This window comes from Danio aesculapii, chromosome 1 (assembly GCF_903798145.1).
Source record: "Danio aesculapii chromosome 1, fDanAes4.1, whole genome shotgun sequence".
Classification (NCBI taxonomy): Eukaryota; Metazoa; Chordata; class Actinopteri; order Cypriniformes; family Danionidae; genus Danio; species Danio aesculapii.
In genome coordinates, this window is record NC_079435.1 from 54,827,599 (window position 1) to 54,842,891 (window position 15,293).

A 15,293-nucleotide genomic window follows, 5' to 3' on the forward strand; every position below is an offset into this window, starting at 1 on the left:
GCTTAAACCAGCCTAGGCTGGTTGGCTGGTTTTAGAGAGGTTTTGGCCAGTTCCAGGTTGGTTTCCAGCCATTTCCAGCCTGGTCTTAGCTGGTCAGGCTGGAAAATTACCAGCTACATATAGCCAAAACCAGCTTGACCAGCCTGGTTTAAGCTGGACATAGCTAGTTTTGGCTGGGCTCCCAGCCTGGCTAAGCTTGTCAAGCTGGTTTTAGCTGATCATCTCCCAGCCTGACCAGGAAAGAAATGGCCAAAACCCCTCTAAAACCAGGCTGGTCAACCAGCTAAAACCAGCCAAGGCTGGTTTAAGCGTTTTTTTTTAGTAGGGTACTTTTCTTTACAAAACAAGTACATAGTTTTAGGGTGTAGTATAAGTATGTGAATTGGATCTGAGTTTGACACCTGTGGTTTATGAGAACAAATGATGCATGCGAACTGTAAATGTTTACACACAATTACTCCAAATCTCCTCTTAGTGGTAGAACTCCTCTTTAATATATTTTACAAATGGATATACACCTCTAAGGAGAAAAAAAAAGTCAAATTAAATAAAATATATCCTCACTAATTGAACAGGCTTTATGGCTGAGCGGTTCAGTAGCCCAGTGCATGCTACCAGATCAGACACGTTTTAAAATCTCCAGTCACTCTCGCTCAAACACACACACATACTCTCACCGTCACACAAACACAATACTAGCATACAAGTAATCTCGTGAACATGCACACATCGGTAAAGCTGAACGTGTATACACTGACAAAAAATGCATACAAGAGCAACAGGTGAATCTCATGAAGCCGATTCAGAACACATCCAGGTAATATTTCACCCCAAAATCTAAAGTAATAAGCCATGATAAGAATGTTAACAGTTAAGCATCATGTTCCCCAAAATTTGCATTGCTGTAATGCAGAAAATATATATATATATATTATAGTTGAATTTGGGGAAAAGCATGCTTGGTATTTCATAAAAAAAACAATCTTAATTTAAAGGAAAATATATTTATTTGACTTTCCTCTTCGATTTCAGGGTGAAAATGTGAGCTGAACGTTCATGAGAATCACCCACAAACTTCTCACAGATTAGAACTGAACTAAAACAGTTTGGTAACTCAGAGGCACCCACAGATATTGTGATATTTGCGCGTGTGCACATGTGATACAGAGTAGTCTGATAACGGCGGTGACTTTACATGACGGGACGTGCCGAGTTTCAAAGAAATGGCTTTACAGAATCCGTCCGAATAACCACCGATATTTTCTGCTTGACATCAGTGCTGTATGTTTTTTTTCTTCTTCTTTCAGTTTCCTCATTGCTGGACTCCTCCCCCAGAGCGAACAAACAAACCAATGGAGCTTTGGGATTTCTATGACATCACTTATGAACAAATTAATCTCAGTGTTTGTAGTTTGTCAAGTTTTGAGAGGAAGCAGGCTGCAGAAGTTGGCATACGATGTCCAGTTATATGTGGCAAAAACACAGAGGCACTATAGAATATAGGAGGTGACATCAGAAAGGCTGCACGGCCTTGTTTTCATGATCACCATCTTTGTACGTTTTTTTTTCTTTTCTTTTCTTTATCGAGGGGCTAGTAAAAGCAAAGTTGTTTGAGAAGATCTTTCAAAAATAATACCCAAATAATAATAATAAGCCATTGTAAATGGACAGTGTGGCCCAGATCCTTCCCAAATATCTTGAGCAGTGACTTGCGGTGTCATTCGTCACGCATTTTAACTTGCTTCTTTCCCCCCCGAAGTATGTTTTAATAATGAGATTTTGCCTCGGTTGCAGTCTTGATCGACGTACATCGGTCACATGCATGCGAGAGTGGCTCCCGTGGCAGACACACATCATCTTGCATAGTTTTTGATGAAGTCCTGAACTTTGTTCCTGAAATCCTCCTAAAACAGAAAGCATTGAGGAATTTTCTGTAAATGTGTATCTGATCACAAAGAGCTGGGAGGTATGATTATATATAATACAGTGCATCCAGAAAGTATCGATAGCGCTTCACTTTTTCCACATTGTTTTATGTTACAGCCTTATTCCAAAATGGATTAAATTAATTTATTTCCTTAACATTCTACACACAATCCCCCATAATGACAATGTGAAAAAAAAATTTTTAAAATTGTTGCAAATTTATAAAAAATAAAAAACCTGAAAAATCACATGTACATTAGTATTCACAGCCTTTGCTCAATTCTTTGTTGATCCACCTTTATCAGCAATTACAGCCTCTTTTTGAATATGATGCCACAAGCTTGGCACACCTGTCTTTGGGAATTTTTGCCCATTCCTTTTTGCAGTTCCTCTCAAGCTCTATCAGGTTGCATGGGAAGCGACGATGTACAGACATTTTCAGATCTCTCCAGAGATGTTCGATAGGATTTGGGTCTGGGCTCTGGCTGGACCACTCATTTACAGAGTTGTTGTGCCACCCCATTGATATTTTGGCAGTGTGCTTTGGGGCATTGTCCTGCAGGAAGATGAACCGTCACCCCAGTCTGAGGTCAAGAGCACTCTGAACGAGGTTTTTATTCCAGATGTCTCTGTACATTGCTGCATTCATCTTTCCCTTTATCCTGACTAGTCTTCCAGTTCCTGCTGCTGAAAAACATCCCGACAGCATGATGCTGCCACCACAATGCTTAACTGTAGGGATGGTATTAGCCTGGTGATGAGCGGTGCCAGGTTTTCTCCAAAAGTATCCCCTGCCATTCACTCCAAAGGGTTCAATTTTAGTCTCATCAGACCAGAGAATTTTGTTTCTTATGGTCTGAGAGTCCCTCAGATGCCTTTTGGCAAATTCCAGGTGGGGAGTGGCGTCCGTCTGGCCACTCTACCATACAGGCCTGATTGGTGGATTGCTGCACAGATGGTTGTCCTTCTGTAAGGTTGTCCTCACTCCACAGAAGAACGCTGGAGCTCAGACAGAGTGACCATCGGGTTATTGATCACCTCCCTGAATAAAGCCCTTCTTCCCGATCACTCAGCTTAGATGGCCGGCCAGCTCTAGGAAGAGTCCTGGTGGTTCCAAATATCTTCCACTTACGGATGATTGAGGCCACTGTGGTCATTGGAACTTTCAGAGCAGCAGAAATTTTTCTGTAACCTTCCTCAGCCTTGTGCCTCGAGACAATCCTGTCTCGGAGGTCTACAGACAATTCCTTTGTCTTCATGCTTCGTTTGTGCTTTGACATGCACTGTCAACCCTGGGACCTTATATGGACAGGTGTATGCCTTTTCAAATCATTTATCTCCAATAAAGCTGCTGAAACATCTCAAGAATGATCAGTGGAAACAGAATGTACCTGAGCTGAATTTAGAGCTTCACGGCAAAGGCTGTCAATACTTCTGTACATGTGATTTTTCAGGTTTTTTATTTTTAATAAATTTGCAACAATTTCAAAAACTCTTTTTTCACATTGTCATTATGGGCTATCATGTGTAGAATTTGGAGGAAATAAATTAATTTAATACATTTTGGAATAAGGCTGTAACATGAAAAAATGTGGAACAAGTGAAGCGCTATGAATAATTTCTGGATGCACAGTTGAAGTCAGAATTATTAGCCCCTCTGTACATTTTTCCCCCTAATTTCTGTTAAGGCTTTCTTAAACACATTTCTAAACATTACAGTTTTAATAACTAATTTCTAATAACCGATTTATTTTATCTTAGCCACAATGACAGTACATAATATTTTACTAGATATTTTTAAGATGCTAGAATTCAGCTTAAAGTGACAATTAAAGGCTTAACATTGTTAATTAGGCAAGTCAGGATAATTAGGCAAATCATTGTATGATGATGGTTTATTCTGTAGGTAATCTAAAAAATATATTGCTAAAAAGGGCTAATAATATTGACCTTAAAATTGTTTTAAAAAATTAAAAACTGCTTTTATTCTAGCTGAAATAAAACAAATAAGACTTTCTCCAGAAGAAAAAATATGATAGGAAATACCGGAAAAATTCCTTGCTCTGTTAAACATAATTTGGGAAATATTTAAAAATAAAATAATTTCTGAATTATTTAGTTTTTTTCATAGCAGTTATTCTTTCAAAGGAAGCATGTTTAAATATGTGTTGGTGTTTTACCTTATCTCTTAAATGATGCTCTGCTGCATCTATATTCAGTGGGTCATCAAAGTTAAGAAGATCCTGTGAAAGAAATAGAAATTCCTATTGTTAGTTTTTTTTTTACACAAAATGATGACATAAACATAAATGATGATCCAAAATCTGTACTTACAGTGAAGAGTGAATTCAGTCCCCATACTACATCCTACAGGCACAAAAAAACAGCAAATCCAGATACTCTCAATACTCCATACAGATTTAACACAAAATCCATGAATTTATTTACTAATAACAGTTGATTTTTAAAAATATAAATATGCATCTATGTATATATGACCAAGTTCTATCACAAAAGCAAGAGTACTTTATTACCAGACTGACTGCAAATGAGCCACTGATATAAGTTTGACAAACATGAATTCATATTGAGTAACTTACATTTAAGACATTTTTTTTGTTTTTCCGTTTTGACAACAAAAATAATTCCAAACAAAGCTAAAGCAGAAAACTTGTGTGAATTTGTAGAGCAAATTATTATGTTTCTGATTAAGTTGATGGTCCAATGATCCACTCAAGTCTGTTGCTTCAGTTCTAAAAAGATCATTTAAAAGAATGACAAAAATCCCTCATTAAAACAGAGACTTGCCATCTAGGGGTGATATTAGTGCCATATTTATTCATGGAAGGTTAAGTGAAAACTCAGAGTATTTTAACCCTGAAATGAGAGAAACTCTGGGTTTTCTGTTTTAAAAAAGGCAGATTTGTCAAACTCGAGAAAGCATGGTAAGTCAAGCCTGTTTCTGAAAAAAAAATAATAATAACTTTAAATGTAAAAATATGCATTAACTTGAGCAGCTATGTTTTCCCACGCTAACTGTTTTTGTTTCACTGATGCAGTGGTGTTGCTTTTTTAAATGTATGGTCATATTTGCTATAACTTTGCATGAGCACATCAAGTTTAGCTGGACAAAAATGCTGATCTCTTTTTTTCCAGATGTTGCCATGGTTCCTCGTAATATCTGCGCTCCATTGATAATGCCTTTTTATAGTTGCGGTGTGCACGCTTAAAGGTGCGGTCACACTTGACTTTTCCTCCCATAGACTTCCATTCATACGCACGCGAATGCGTCAGACCGAAAACGCGGGGTCATGCGTTAAGTTTCGCAGGTTGCTGCGGTGCAAAGTTCAAGCTTGGTGAACTCTAACCTGCTAAATTGCATCACTTGACTGCATGAGACCAATCGAGGATCAAAACAGCACTTCTCTGGGCAGAAATTTAAAACATGAAGCAATCACTGGCTTTTTTTAATGTCTAAACATCTTGTTTAATCCCGCCCCTTTTCGCAGCGCCGCACGACAGAATTTCGCACACACAAAGCCCGGTGTGACCGTAGCTTAACTCTGAGTTGGTCTACGCAAAGTTGATTGACCTAACTCAGATCAGCTGTTCTGAAACCGAAAACTCTGAGTTTTTAATCTCTCGGGTAAATCAACTCAGAGTTCCAGTTTAAACTAAGAGTTGGTTAAACCTCCTTACTGAAATAGGCACCTGGAGTGCCAGCACCAAAAACACTCAGTAAAATGTTATTTTAAAAATGCCAGTTTATGGAGATTTTCTGTTATTGAAAGAAAGAAAGAAAGAAAGAAAGAAAGAAAGAAAGAAAGAAAGAAAGAAAGAAAGAAAAAAAAAAAGCAAACAAACGAAAAAAAAAAATAAATTCCACAAGAAGACAAAAAAAAAGACCTTTAGAGTACGAGTGGGTGCCCATCCAGTACCATCGATTGAATGCTCTCGCAATAAACTGTGGAGAAATTAACAACAACAAACACAGCAGTAAAAACAACAATGTGAAGTCAGATGCATAAACACATCTGAATACATGGCTATTATAGATATACACACCTCAGACAAATCTCACCCGTTTCTGCAATGTTCGGGTGCCATATTCTAGTCAAGCACTTGACTTTAGGAGGCTGCAAAAAGCAGAATATGATTTGTTGTAGTTCAATGCAACATAAATAAACATACTTTGCATAATGTGCCTCACACAGGTGAGTGGGTTTGACAAACCACCTGTAGAAACACTAGAAACCCCCCTCCACCTTATTTTAGCACTTAATTTTTTTGAGCACTAGCAGTTTCTTTGTATAATTAGCACTTGTGTGTATTGCCTCTTCTTGAGTCGCTGAATGCCTTCTCAATTGTAAGTTGCTTTGGACAAAAGCATCTGCTAAATCACATAGTAAATGTTGTGTCCAAAAATGAACTAGACTAAAGCACAAGATACTATCTATCTATCCATCCATCCATCCATCCATCCATCCATCTATATAACAGTTGTCTGGTTCTTTAATTTGATTGGCTGATAGCCGCGCAATATTCTACAAATAACAGCACTCGAAACAGGACATTTTTAAAGTCTCGAGATAAGTCTAGATAAAAATCCTTGTCTGATAAGTTTAAAAACAGGGATGTCCACAAGTATATGTTTGATTAATTGTAGATAGTTTTAATATATATATATATATATATATATATATATATATATATATATATATATATATATATATATATATATATATATATATATATATATATATATATATATATATATCTAGTCATCACAATGTGCGCATAACGCCTGGTCTAATGCCTTAGTAATATCTCATTGATAAATCTAAACTTGAATCTTAGGGTTGGTGGTTTATATCTGGATCTCTGCATAGGCTACACGTGGCTATTACAGCTTGTGTAAGGTCAAGGATGGATATGTGTGCATTTGTGTGGGAAGACTCAGGCAGCTATTTTATTGAATTGGGACACTGCAGAGCATCAGTAAAGCCTGCAAACATCTACTTGAGGGCCCTGCTTACAAATGGACTAATAAAATCATCATTGCACTGCGAGTGAGTAAGTGTAGCATTACCTCATTACTTCATGATATGTCACAGGCACTTACCACCATATTATAGGCTTCAGGAACTTCGATCTCAAACTGAAACTTTCCACCAAGGTAATAGCCTTCATCTGATGAGAGGTTTTGTGGAAAAGTAAGGTTATATTTTCACTTGCAGAATATTTGAGGCATATGACAGATACTAGCATTATAAAACATTAACAAGGACTATTCACATGCTCATTTTAGATATGCTGTTTCTAGACACACACACACACACACACACACACACACGCACGCACGCACGCACAAACATAAATATTAGCAAAACCAAATTTCTTAATATTTCATTTTATATAGCATTTTATATAGAAAATAAGTATTTCAACAAGTCATGTGTTTTCCTCGGAATAATATTTCTAAAAGAGCTGTTGACACTGAATTGAACCAGGTTTTGGTAAAAACCCAAACAATTATTCTTTCATTTTCTTTTCTGTTTAGTCCCTTTATTGATCTGGGGTCGCCACAGCGAAATGAACCGCCAACTTATCCAGCACATGTGTTACGCAGCGGATGTCCTTCCAGCTGCAACCCATCACTGGGAAAAAAAACCAATCAATACAAATATAAAAATAAAACCCCAAAAAATCTGAAACATGAATTCTGTGTAATAACAGAATGACATAAGGAGAAAGTACTGAACTACTGAAACTCATCTAATACTTTATATAAAAGGCTTTTTGGTGATGGCAGCTTAAAGACGCCTCTCATATAGAGAATGAAGTCACATGAATTTCTCAGGTGTGAGTTTTTCACAGTGTAAACATCTTGATGGTTCTGTGGGTTAAATTTTTATTTGTATTTTCTTGCAGATTCAAGTCAGGTGATTGGCAGGTGATTGGCAGCTTGATTTTCTTTCTCTGAAAAAATTGAGTTTCCTTGGCTGTGTTTTGGATCACTGTCTTGCTGAAATATTCACTCTGGTTTCATCTTCATCATCATAACCAGCGACCATCATCATAATGTAGATGTTGGATTAAAGCAGCAAATAATTAATTTACACTGAGGAAGGGCAGAGGGTTGCTGAAGAACTACTGAGAGATTTCAGCTGCTGTCTGGGCCTTCACTGCCTTTCTGCACCTCCCTTTCTTCATGTGTTCTTTTACTTTTAATACTTTTTCCCTGCGTCATTTTATTTTATTATGCATAACCTAATTTGTAAGCTAATTAGATTTGTTTTCTTTGCATATATAGATTTCTTGGTTGTTACTAACATCCGAGGAAAATTTCAAGGCAACAGCACCTTTAGGGTGCTTTCACACTTGCTTCGAATGCCTGTTCTGAACCCAAGTAGGATAGCCCCCCCTCGGCTGGTTTATGTTCACATTGTCTTTTTTCCTTCTGAACCCTGGAATGCTTGCGTCAAGCTGCTGTGTTTTGTGTACAGCTGTTGCTAGGTGACGGCCATGAAAGCAAAGCGCTAAAAATGGAGACGTCTGTATATCTCGGTCGTTCTATTTTTAATGAAACTTTTGGTTTTGTTATCAAAACCAAAATACAGAGAGCCACTTGCATCTATCTGCCGCAAAAAAAAATATTAAAAACATTCAGAACATCACACAATGTCTGCAGGAGTCGTTTTTGGTGGAGACAAGCTGACATTATCACAGTTTGCACTGGGTCATTCCCACTTGTCGCCAAGGTAGGTGATACACAGACACACACACTTGCATGAATGTAATGAAAACGATTATTTGTTGTACAGTTGGCGGTTCTCTTCCATTATTTGGTACGATTGCATTCAGAAGTGAACCTTACCAGAGTTCGCACGAACTATACCCCAGACCACCTCTTTCAGATGAACTGGAGTACGGTTCACAGGAGCGCACCGGATTTAAGAAGACACGATCACACTAGCTAAATGTACCGTACTCTGACGTCAAAGAAACCCGGGACCACAGGTGCTAGTGTGAAAGCACGCTTAGAAATATGTTTTCTGAAAAAATTGGTGACGTGTTCAATACTTATTTTCCCCACTGTATGAATGTGAAGGGATTAGCATGTATTTATGTTAAATGCTTATGGTCTGTGTGAATAGGTTAACTAATCTCGTATACACTGCTCAAGAGCCTTTGCATTTAATGGATTTTTACAACTGAACTTTATGAAAACAGATCTGAATTACCTGGAGAAATGGCCAACTGGAAGTGACAGAGTTTGTTTTCATCAGGAAACGTAACTTTACATGTACCTGCAGAGGGAGTAATATATAGATAATGGTTTATAATCATAATGGTTCATTCATCTGTATTACAAAGAACAGATCCACAAGTTTGTAGATTATTACAATTTAATATAGTAATTTTTTCATGACAAAACAGTCCTTGCAATGTATGAAACATTTGGTGTTAAGAATGAACAAGGCTTATGAACTTATTATATATTTCTGGTTGTGATTAATTGCTGAAGTTTTTATCACAGTACACTAAAATCTTGTTTTTATTTTCAAAATTTTTCCCATTTGAATTGCATTATGGGATCTTGATCTTTCTTCCAACAACTTTTAACCTTGAAAAGTTCTAGACTTTTATGAACATTTTTAATAGTTTAAAGTGAAGTATTGTCTGGGTTGGGGTTACATATTATGCTACAAAAACCCTGTAATAACCTGCCAGTACATGTTCTGTTATTTTACAGACTTATTTCTCTGTTATTTCTTATCAATTACATTATTTCAAACTACTAAAATGCCAATAAAAGTCACTTTGTTAAACTGCATAGTTGAATTTTCAACATCAAAAGTTGACAGAGCAGAGATCAATGTCCAATAAAGCAACTCACAACCATAAAATAAAACTAAAATACCCTTGTAAATCACAAAATACAGAATACTTGCTGTATTGCTTTATTGTATAGACATGTTAAGAGCAAGAGGATTATAAAGTACACTATAACACTATAAAACACAATAAGTCTCATTAGTAAATGTTAGTTAATGGATTAAAATCAACAGAGAAAAAAGCCAGATTTATGACAGATAACCATGTTAAAATTACTTTCAAAACACAACTGAATTTATCAGTTAATAACTTCATTAATAAAAAAATTCAGATTTTTAATAAAATTATGACTACAATTTCAACGCGTTATTAGGAATTAACTAAGAAATTAAAATCAACCTAAGATTAGCACAAAGCTTTAATAGTTTTCGTTGTGGGTTTTCTCTATTCGAGAATTATTGCAGTGTTAACATACAATAGCCCTAGAAATAGTCAAGTTTTGAATCAATATTTTAGCATGTAGGCCAGATTAACATGTGAAAACGTTCATGTTTGAAGTATTAAGCTTACCAATTAAATCTAATAAGCTTACCAAATACAATGTCTACAGTTCTTCCAAAGCAATCTAAAAGTTTAAATAATAAATAACTTTTCACTATATTTTGAAGTGATATCAATATTGTGCATGTTCATTTTCAAGACATAATGTATTTTAGAATATCGGCATATGTCTGTCTATATTATTTTATATGTCTTTGTCTATATTATTTTGTCAAACTAAATACAATCACTAAAAGCTAAAACCAATGTATTTGAATTGCTCCAAGTGAATATATATGACCTGGATATACTCACTTGGAAGGTTGGCCTCAAGTTCTGCAACCTCTGCAAACACAAATCAAAGTATGAGTGCTCAGTTCTGATGGGTAATAATGAAAGTAGCTTTTGCTAACCAGTACAGAAACAAATTATACTCTTTTTTATATCAATTTTAATGTGATACACTTTCTATTTTAATTGAGATCTATGAAACGCAGACACAAGATACCGTTCTATCCAGCTATATATGGCCACCTGCATTCTCACGTCACTCAATGTTCAGCTGGTGTGGATCCAGTGGCTTCGCTGGTTCAGAAAATAGCCTGAGTGTTTGACTGCGGATGGGTACTGCTTTAAGCTGTTGGTAACGGCAGACTCCTGCTCTCAGTCTGTTATAAATAGAGTTTACTGCTCTCCTGATCTGGCCTGCATCACATCCCCTTATGCTGGTTTACTGGCACCAAGAACACCCAGCAGAAAGACACTGTACAACAGACATCCACTCGACACGCTCTCCAGATTCAGACCTGATCTACTCTTTCAAAAGTGTTTGGCAATGTTACTCGGGGTCCAATCATTCATTTATTCATTCATTTTGGCTAAGTCCCTTTATTAATCTGGGAAAGAACCGCCAACTTATCCAGCGGATGGCCTTCCAGCTGCAACCCATCTTTGGGAAACATCTATACACACTCATTCACTATGGACAATTTAGCCTTCCCAATTCACCTGTACCGTCGCGGTCTTTGGACCGTGGAGGAAAACGGAGCACCCGGAGGAAACCCACGTGAACTCGGGGAGAACATGTAAACTCCACACAGAAACGTCAACTGACCAAGCTGAGGCTCAAACTAACGACCTTCTTGCTGTGAGGCACTACCTACTGCGCCACTGCGTCGCCAGGGTCCAATCATAATATGATAATTGATGATAGATACCAACAGATACCAATAGGGCTGCACAATATATCGTTTCAGCATTGGTATCGCAATGTGCGCGTCTGCAATATAACAGGATGTGCAATTTTGAGAAACATGAGATTTGTGGATTTTAACCATAACAGGGTGAAATTGTATCGTTTTTAACTTTAAAAGGCACCTAGGTTACCCCTTTTTTTTCAGATTTAATGAGTCTTTTGTGTCTCCAGAATGTGACTGTAAAGTTTCAGTTCAAAACACCCATCAGATTTTTTTTATTATACCTTTTACAAGACTCTATTTTATACATTTTTGCACCAGGAGGCTGCTTTGCTGTACTGCACCTTTAAGGCTAGTCATCCCTGCCTACTGTTTTTACGTGCCTTTCAGCGTGCCTTAACCTCCTCCGGCTGCGTCAGACAACAGACAGACTTAAAGGAAGAAGATCTCACGTAGCGTTTGTGAGAAATACTAAAGTAAGAACTTTACCAATTGGCATTTGATGCATTTGTTGTGTTAAGATGAGTCAACTGAACAATGAGTCACACACAATGTCGTTACAAAGTTCACGTGCACAGATACACACGCACACACACAGCGCAGCAGACACACACACAGACAGACAGACAAAGCGCGTTTAGCTTTGCACTCTTTTTGCACGCATATGTGACAGGATACAGGTTAATCTCCACTGCTGTATGGATATCTGTTATGTTAATGTACAAAATAAACCTGATTTAATGTCCACAAACCAAGATTAAAGTGTCTTCTTTTATAATTGTTCTGACACGCGGCTGTGGTGATAAAGTAAAGCTGAAGTAAATCGCTGTAATTCATTACATACGTGCTCTGTTTTAAAACATGTTAAACTTGTAAAACTCACTCTTCTTGATCACATTTGATGACGATTGATGATCCTAGCAAACTGAACACACCTTTTATTCCCGGTTGCTTTGCGCTCGTCCTCTCTTGTTGATATGATCATACACGTGACTACCGGGACATGTTAATACGCGCAATTGTCAATCAATTTCGGTGGGCGGGGGGACCGCACTCCTACGTAAAGTTGCGGTCGATCTGAAAACCTCTCCAATTGGTCCACCGTTTTTATGTTGCTAAATTGAAAAAAAAGGACTGGGTGTGTTTATATCACCCCAATATGACGGTCTATACACCATACATGCACTTATGTCTGTCCAAACAGCTTGAAAAGTAGATTTTTCACCATAGGTGCCCTTTAAGACTTAAAAAATAAATAAATTAAAAAATTCTCAATTTTTTTTTCTTTCTGTATTGGACAATTGAGTTGAAATAAAACAATAAGCAAATTAATTTCAACACTATCAAGTACCATGATTGTTTTTAAGTACTTTCCAGGCCTTGAATACATATGTCTGAAACTCAAGTTCTTTTAAAGTACTTTCCAGAAGTGTAAGAACCCTGAAAAAGTCTCATCAGATAACTGGTCCATGTTTACATCTGCCTATTTTTACTGTGAAATCAGGGCAGACCAAAAAAAATGGTCTGAGCCATTGGGCGCAAACCAATGATCCCAGCAGGCAGTGTTTTTTTTCATACCTTTGATAAGCAGTCGATCTCTGATGGACACTCTATGAGCGGCATCGTTAGAGCCTGCAGGGGTCCGGCCGGCCCTCACGCCCTCCTCCCTCTTCAGCTTACTGGCTAACGTCAGCATACCCACAGACCAACATACAAACCCTCACACACCTGAGAGCAACACAAATACACACAATGACCATCAGTGAACACCAAACACAACCTTAACTGAAGGTGTTAAAAAACATATATATCATCTTTATTATAATTAAAACTTTATTTCAGAAACATTTCTAATGTTCATTAAGCTAAACTTAACTGACTAAAATGAAAACAGCACCCCTTTTAACATTTCAGAGTTATTCTTCTAAAAGGTGCATAACTAATGTTAATAAATGGATACTTATTGTAAAATATTAATATAAAAACCTAAATAATAAATTATGAATAAAACTATATTAAAAGTCTAATAAAAACATCACAAGCATATAGCAAAACTATAGTGATGTTAACTACATAACTTTCTATTTAAAATATTATAGGGGCTCGATACAAAAACAAGACTGCTAAACTCATGCATTACACTGATTTTGCATTATTAGTTTAAACTTTGAGAAGTGACTATTTTTAAATAATTTTTTATTAACATTTTTTTGGAGGGGAGGGGGTAAAAATCTCAAGATTTTGGTTATGTATTTATTTTTTTTGCCGTTTATAATTTGTTGTAACAGCTATTATTTAAGGCAGTTACTAAGTTCTTTAAATTGAACATAGTTTGGCTTTTGCACTCATGTAATACGATCAAGCATAACAGACCTATGATATTATTATATAGAATATATTGTCCTTTAATGTCATTTGCAAACCATTATGACTTTGTATATGCTCATATGCATTAGCATCATATTATAGAATAACACTACTACTGCTATATTTGAATAACAACAAAGATACCCAGAGTAAATAACGTTAGAAACACATTTTATTTAATAAAGTTGCAGTTGAAGTCAGAATTATTAGCCCCCCTTTGAATTTGTTTTTCTTTTTTAAATATTTCCCAAATAATGTTTAACAAAGCAAGGAAATTTTCACAGTATGTCTGATAATATTTTTTCTTCCGAAGAAATTTCTTTAGAATAAAAGCAGTTTTTATTTATTTTTTTATTTTTTTATTTTTTACAAATTTAAAGGTCAAAATTATTAGACCCTGAATACTAGTGTCTTGAAAATTATCTAGTAAAATATTATGTGCTGTCATCATGGCAAAGATAAAAGAAATTAGTTAAATAGAGATGAGTTATTAAAACTATTATGTTTAGAAATGTGTTGAAAAAATTGTTTCTCCGTTAAAGAGAAATTGGAGTAGTAAAGATACAGGGGGGGCTAATAATTCTCACTTCAACTGTATGTTATTATACTGGAATAAATACAAAGAGACGAAATCTCTAATGTGAATTGTATTAACATGTCATTGGCTTCACAGTAATACCACATCACTGTAACTTACTACAAATAAAGTATAAAGCTTTTTTCTAAACATGTACTGAAACAATGACATAGCTTATTTTAGGTGCATTGGAATACCACGTAAATACCATAGTACAGGAATAGAGCATTCTGTATAAAAGTACCATGTTATTACCATCTGTTACCCTTACTCTAATGCCATTACAAAACGTCCTTTAATGAAATATTAAAACTATTATTCAACTTATATGTTGTATGGTCTATAATACGAATTCAGTATGCAGTTAGCATGAATCAAACCAATTCAAACTTTCATAATCACCAGTTACCGGTTTGCTTTGAGGCGTTATTTTGCTAACATGTTTACTAGTAGCTACAATCTGATCCCCATTGCTCATTGCACAAATTATATCAGGATTCAGATAAATATCTTGTTAAGCACTGAAATATATTGTCTAAAAGGTATTTAGATTCATAACACAACTCTAAATATGTCAAATAACTCGGCTGCGATCGATATTGCACTTACCTGCCGCTGTCAGAGTGACTGAACTGTCCTGTTTACACCATAATCGAGACACCCGACGTGAATTTCGCACGTTTTCCCCCAAAATAACTTCAAGATAAAATATGCTGAACGTCGATAAAAGAAACAAAATTGAGTGGAACGATGCGCGGATTAGTTCCGCCGAGTTTAATGATGATTTCCGCTGGCTGAGCGGTTTAGAAGCCGGAAGTTGTTCCGTTCATTTAATAAGAGTTCCGTAT

The 15,293-nt window shown here is 36.3% G+C and overlaps 1 protein-coding gene across 1 annotated transcript; it reads right to left on the reverse strand.

Annotated features, from left to right (window-relative positions):
- Nucleotides 1-471: 471 nt before the first annotated feature.
- Nucleotides 472-15,274, reverse strand: ube2f (ubiquitin-conjugating enzyme E2F (putative)). The gene is made up of 10 exons (XM_056463054.1): nt 15,055-15,274; nt 13,080-13,229; nt 10,621-10,650; nt 9,171-9,236; nt 7,049-7,116; nt 5,992-6,062; nt 5,833-5,890; nt 4,261-4,293; nt 4,107-4,169; nt 472-1,904 (listed from the first exon to the last, which is right to left on the reverse strand). Exons 2-10 carry the CDS (start codon nt 13,195-13,197, stop codon nt 1,854-1,856), a joined length of 558 nt encoding a protein of 185 aa, XP_056319029.1. The 5' UTR covers nt 13,198-13,229; nt 15,055-15,274; the 3' UTR covers nt 472-1,853.
- Between the last annotated feature and the right edge of the window lie 19 nt (nt 15,275-15,293).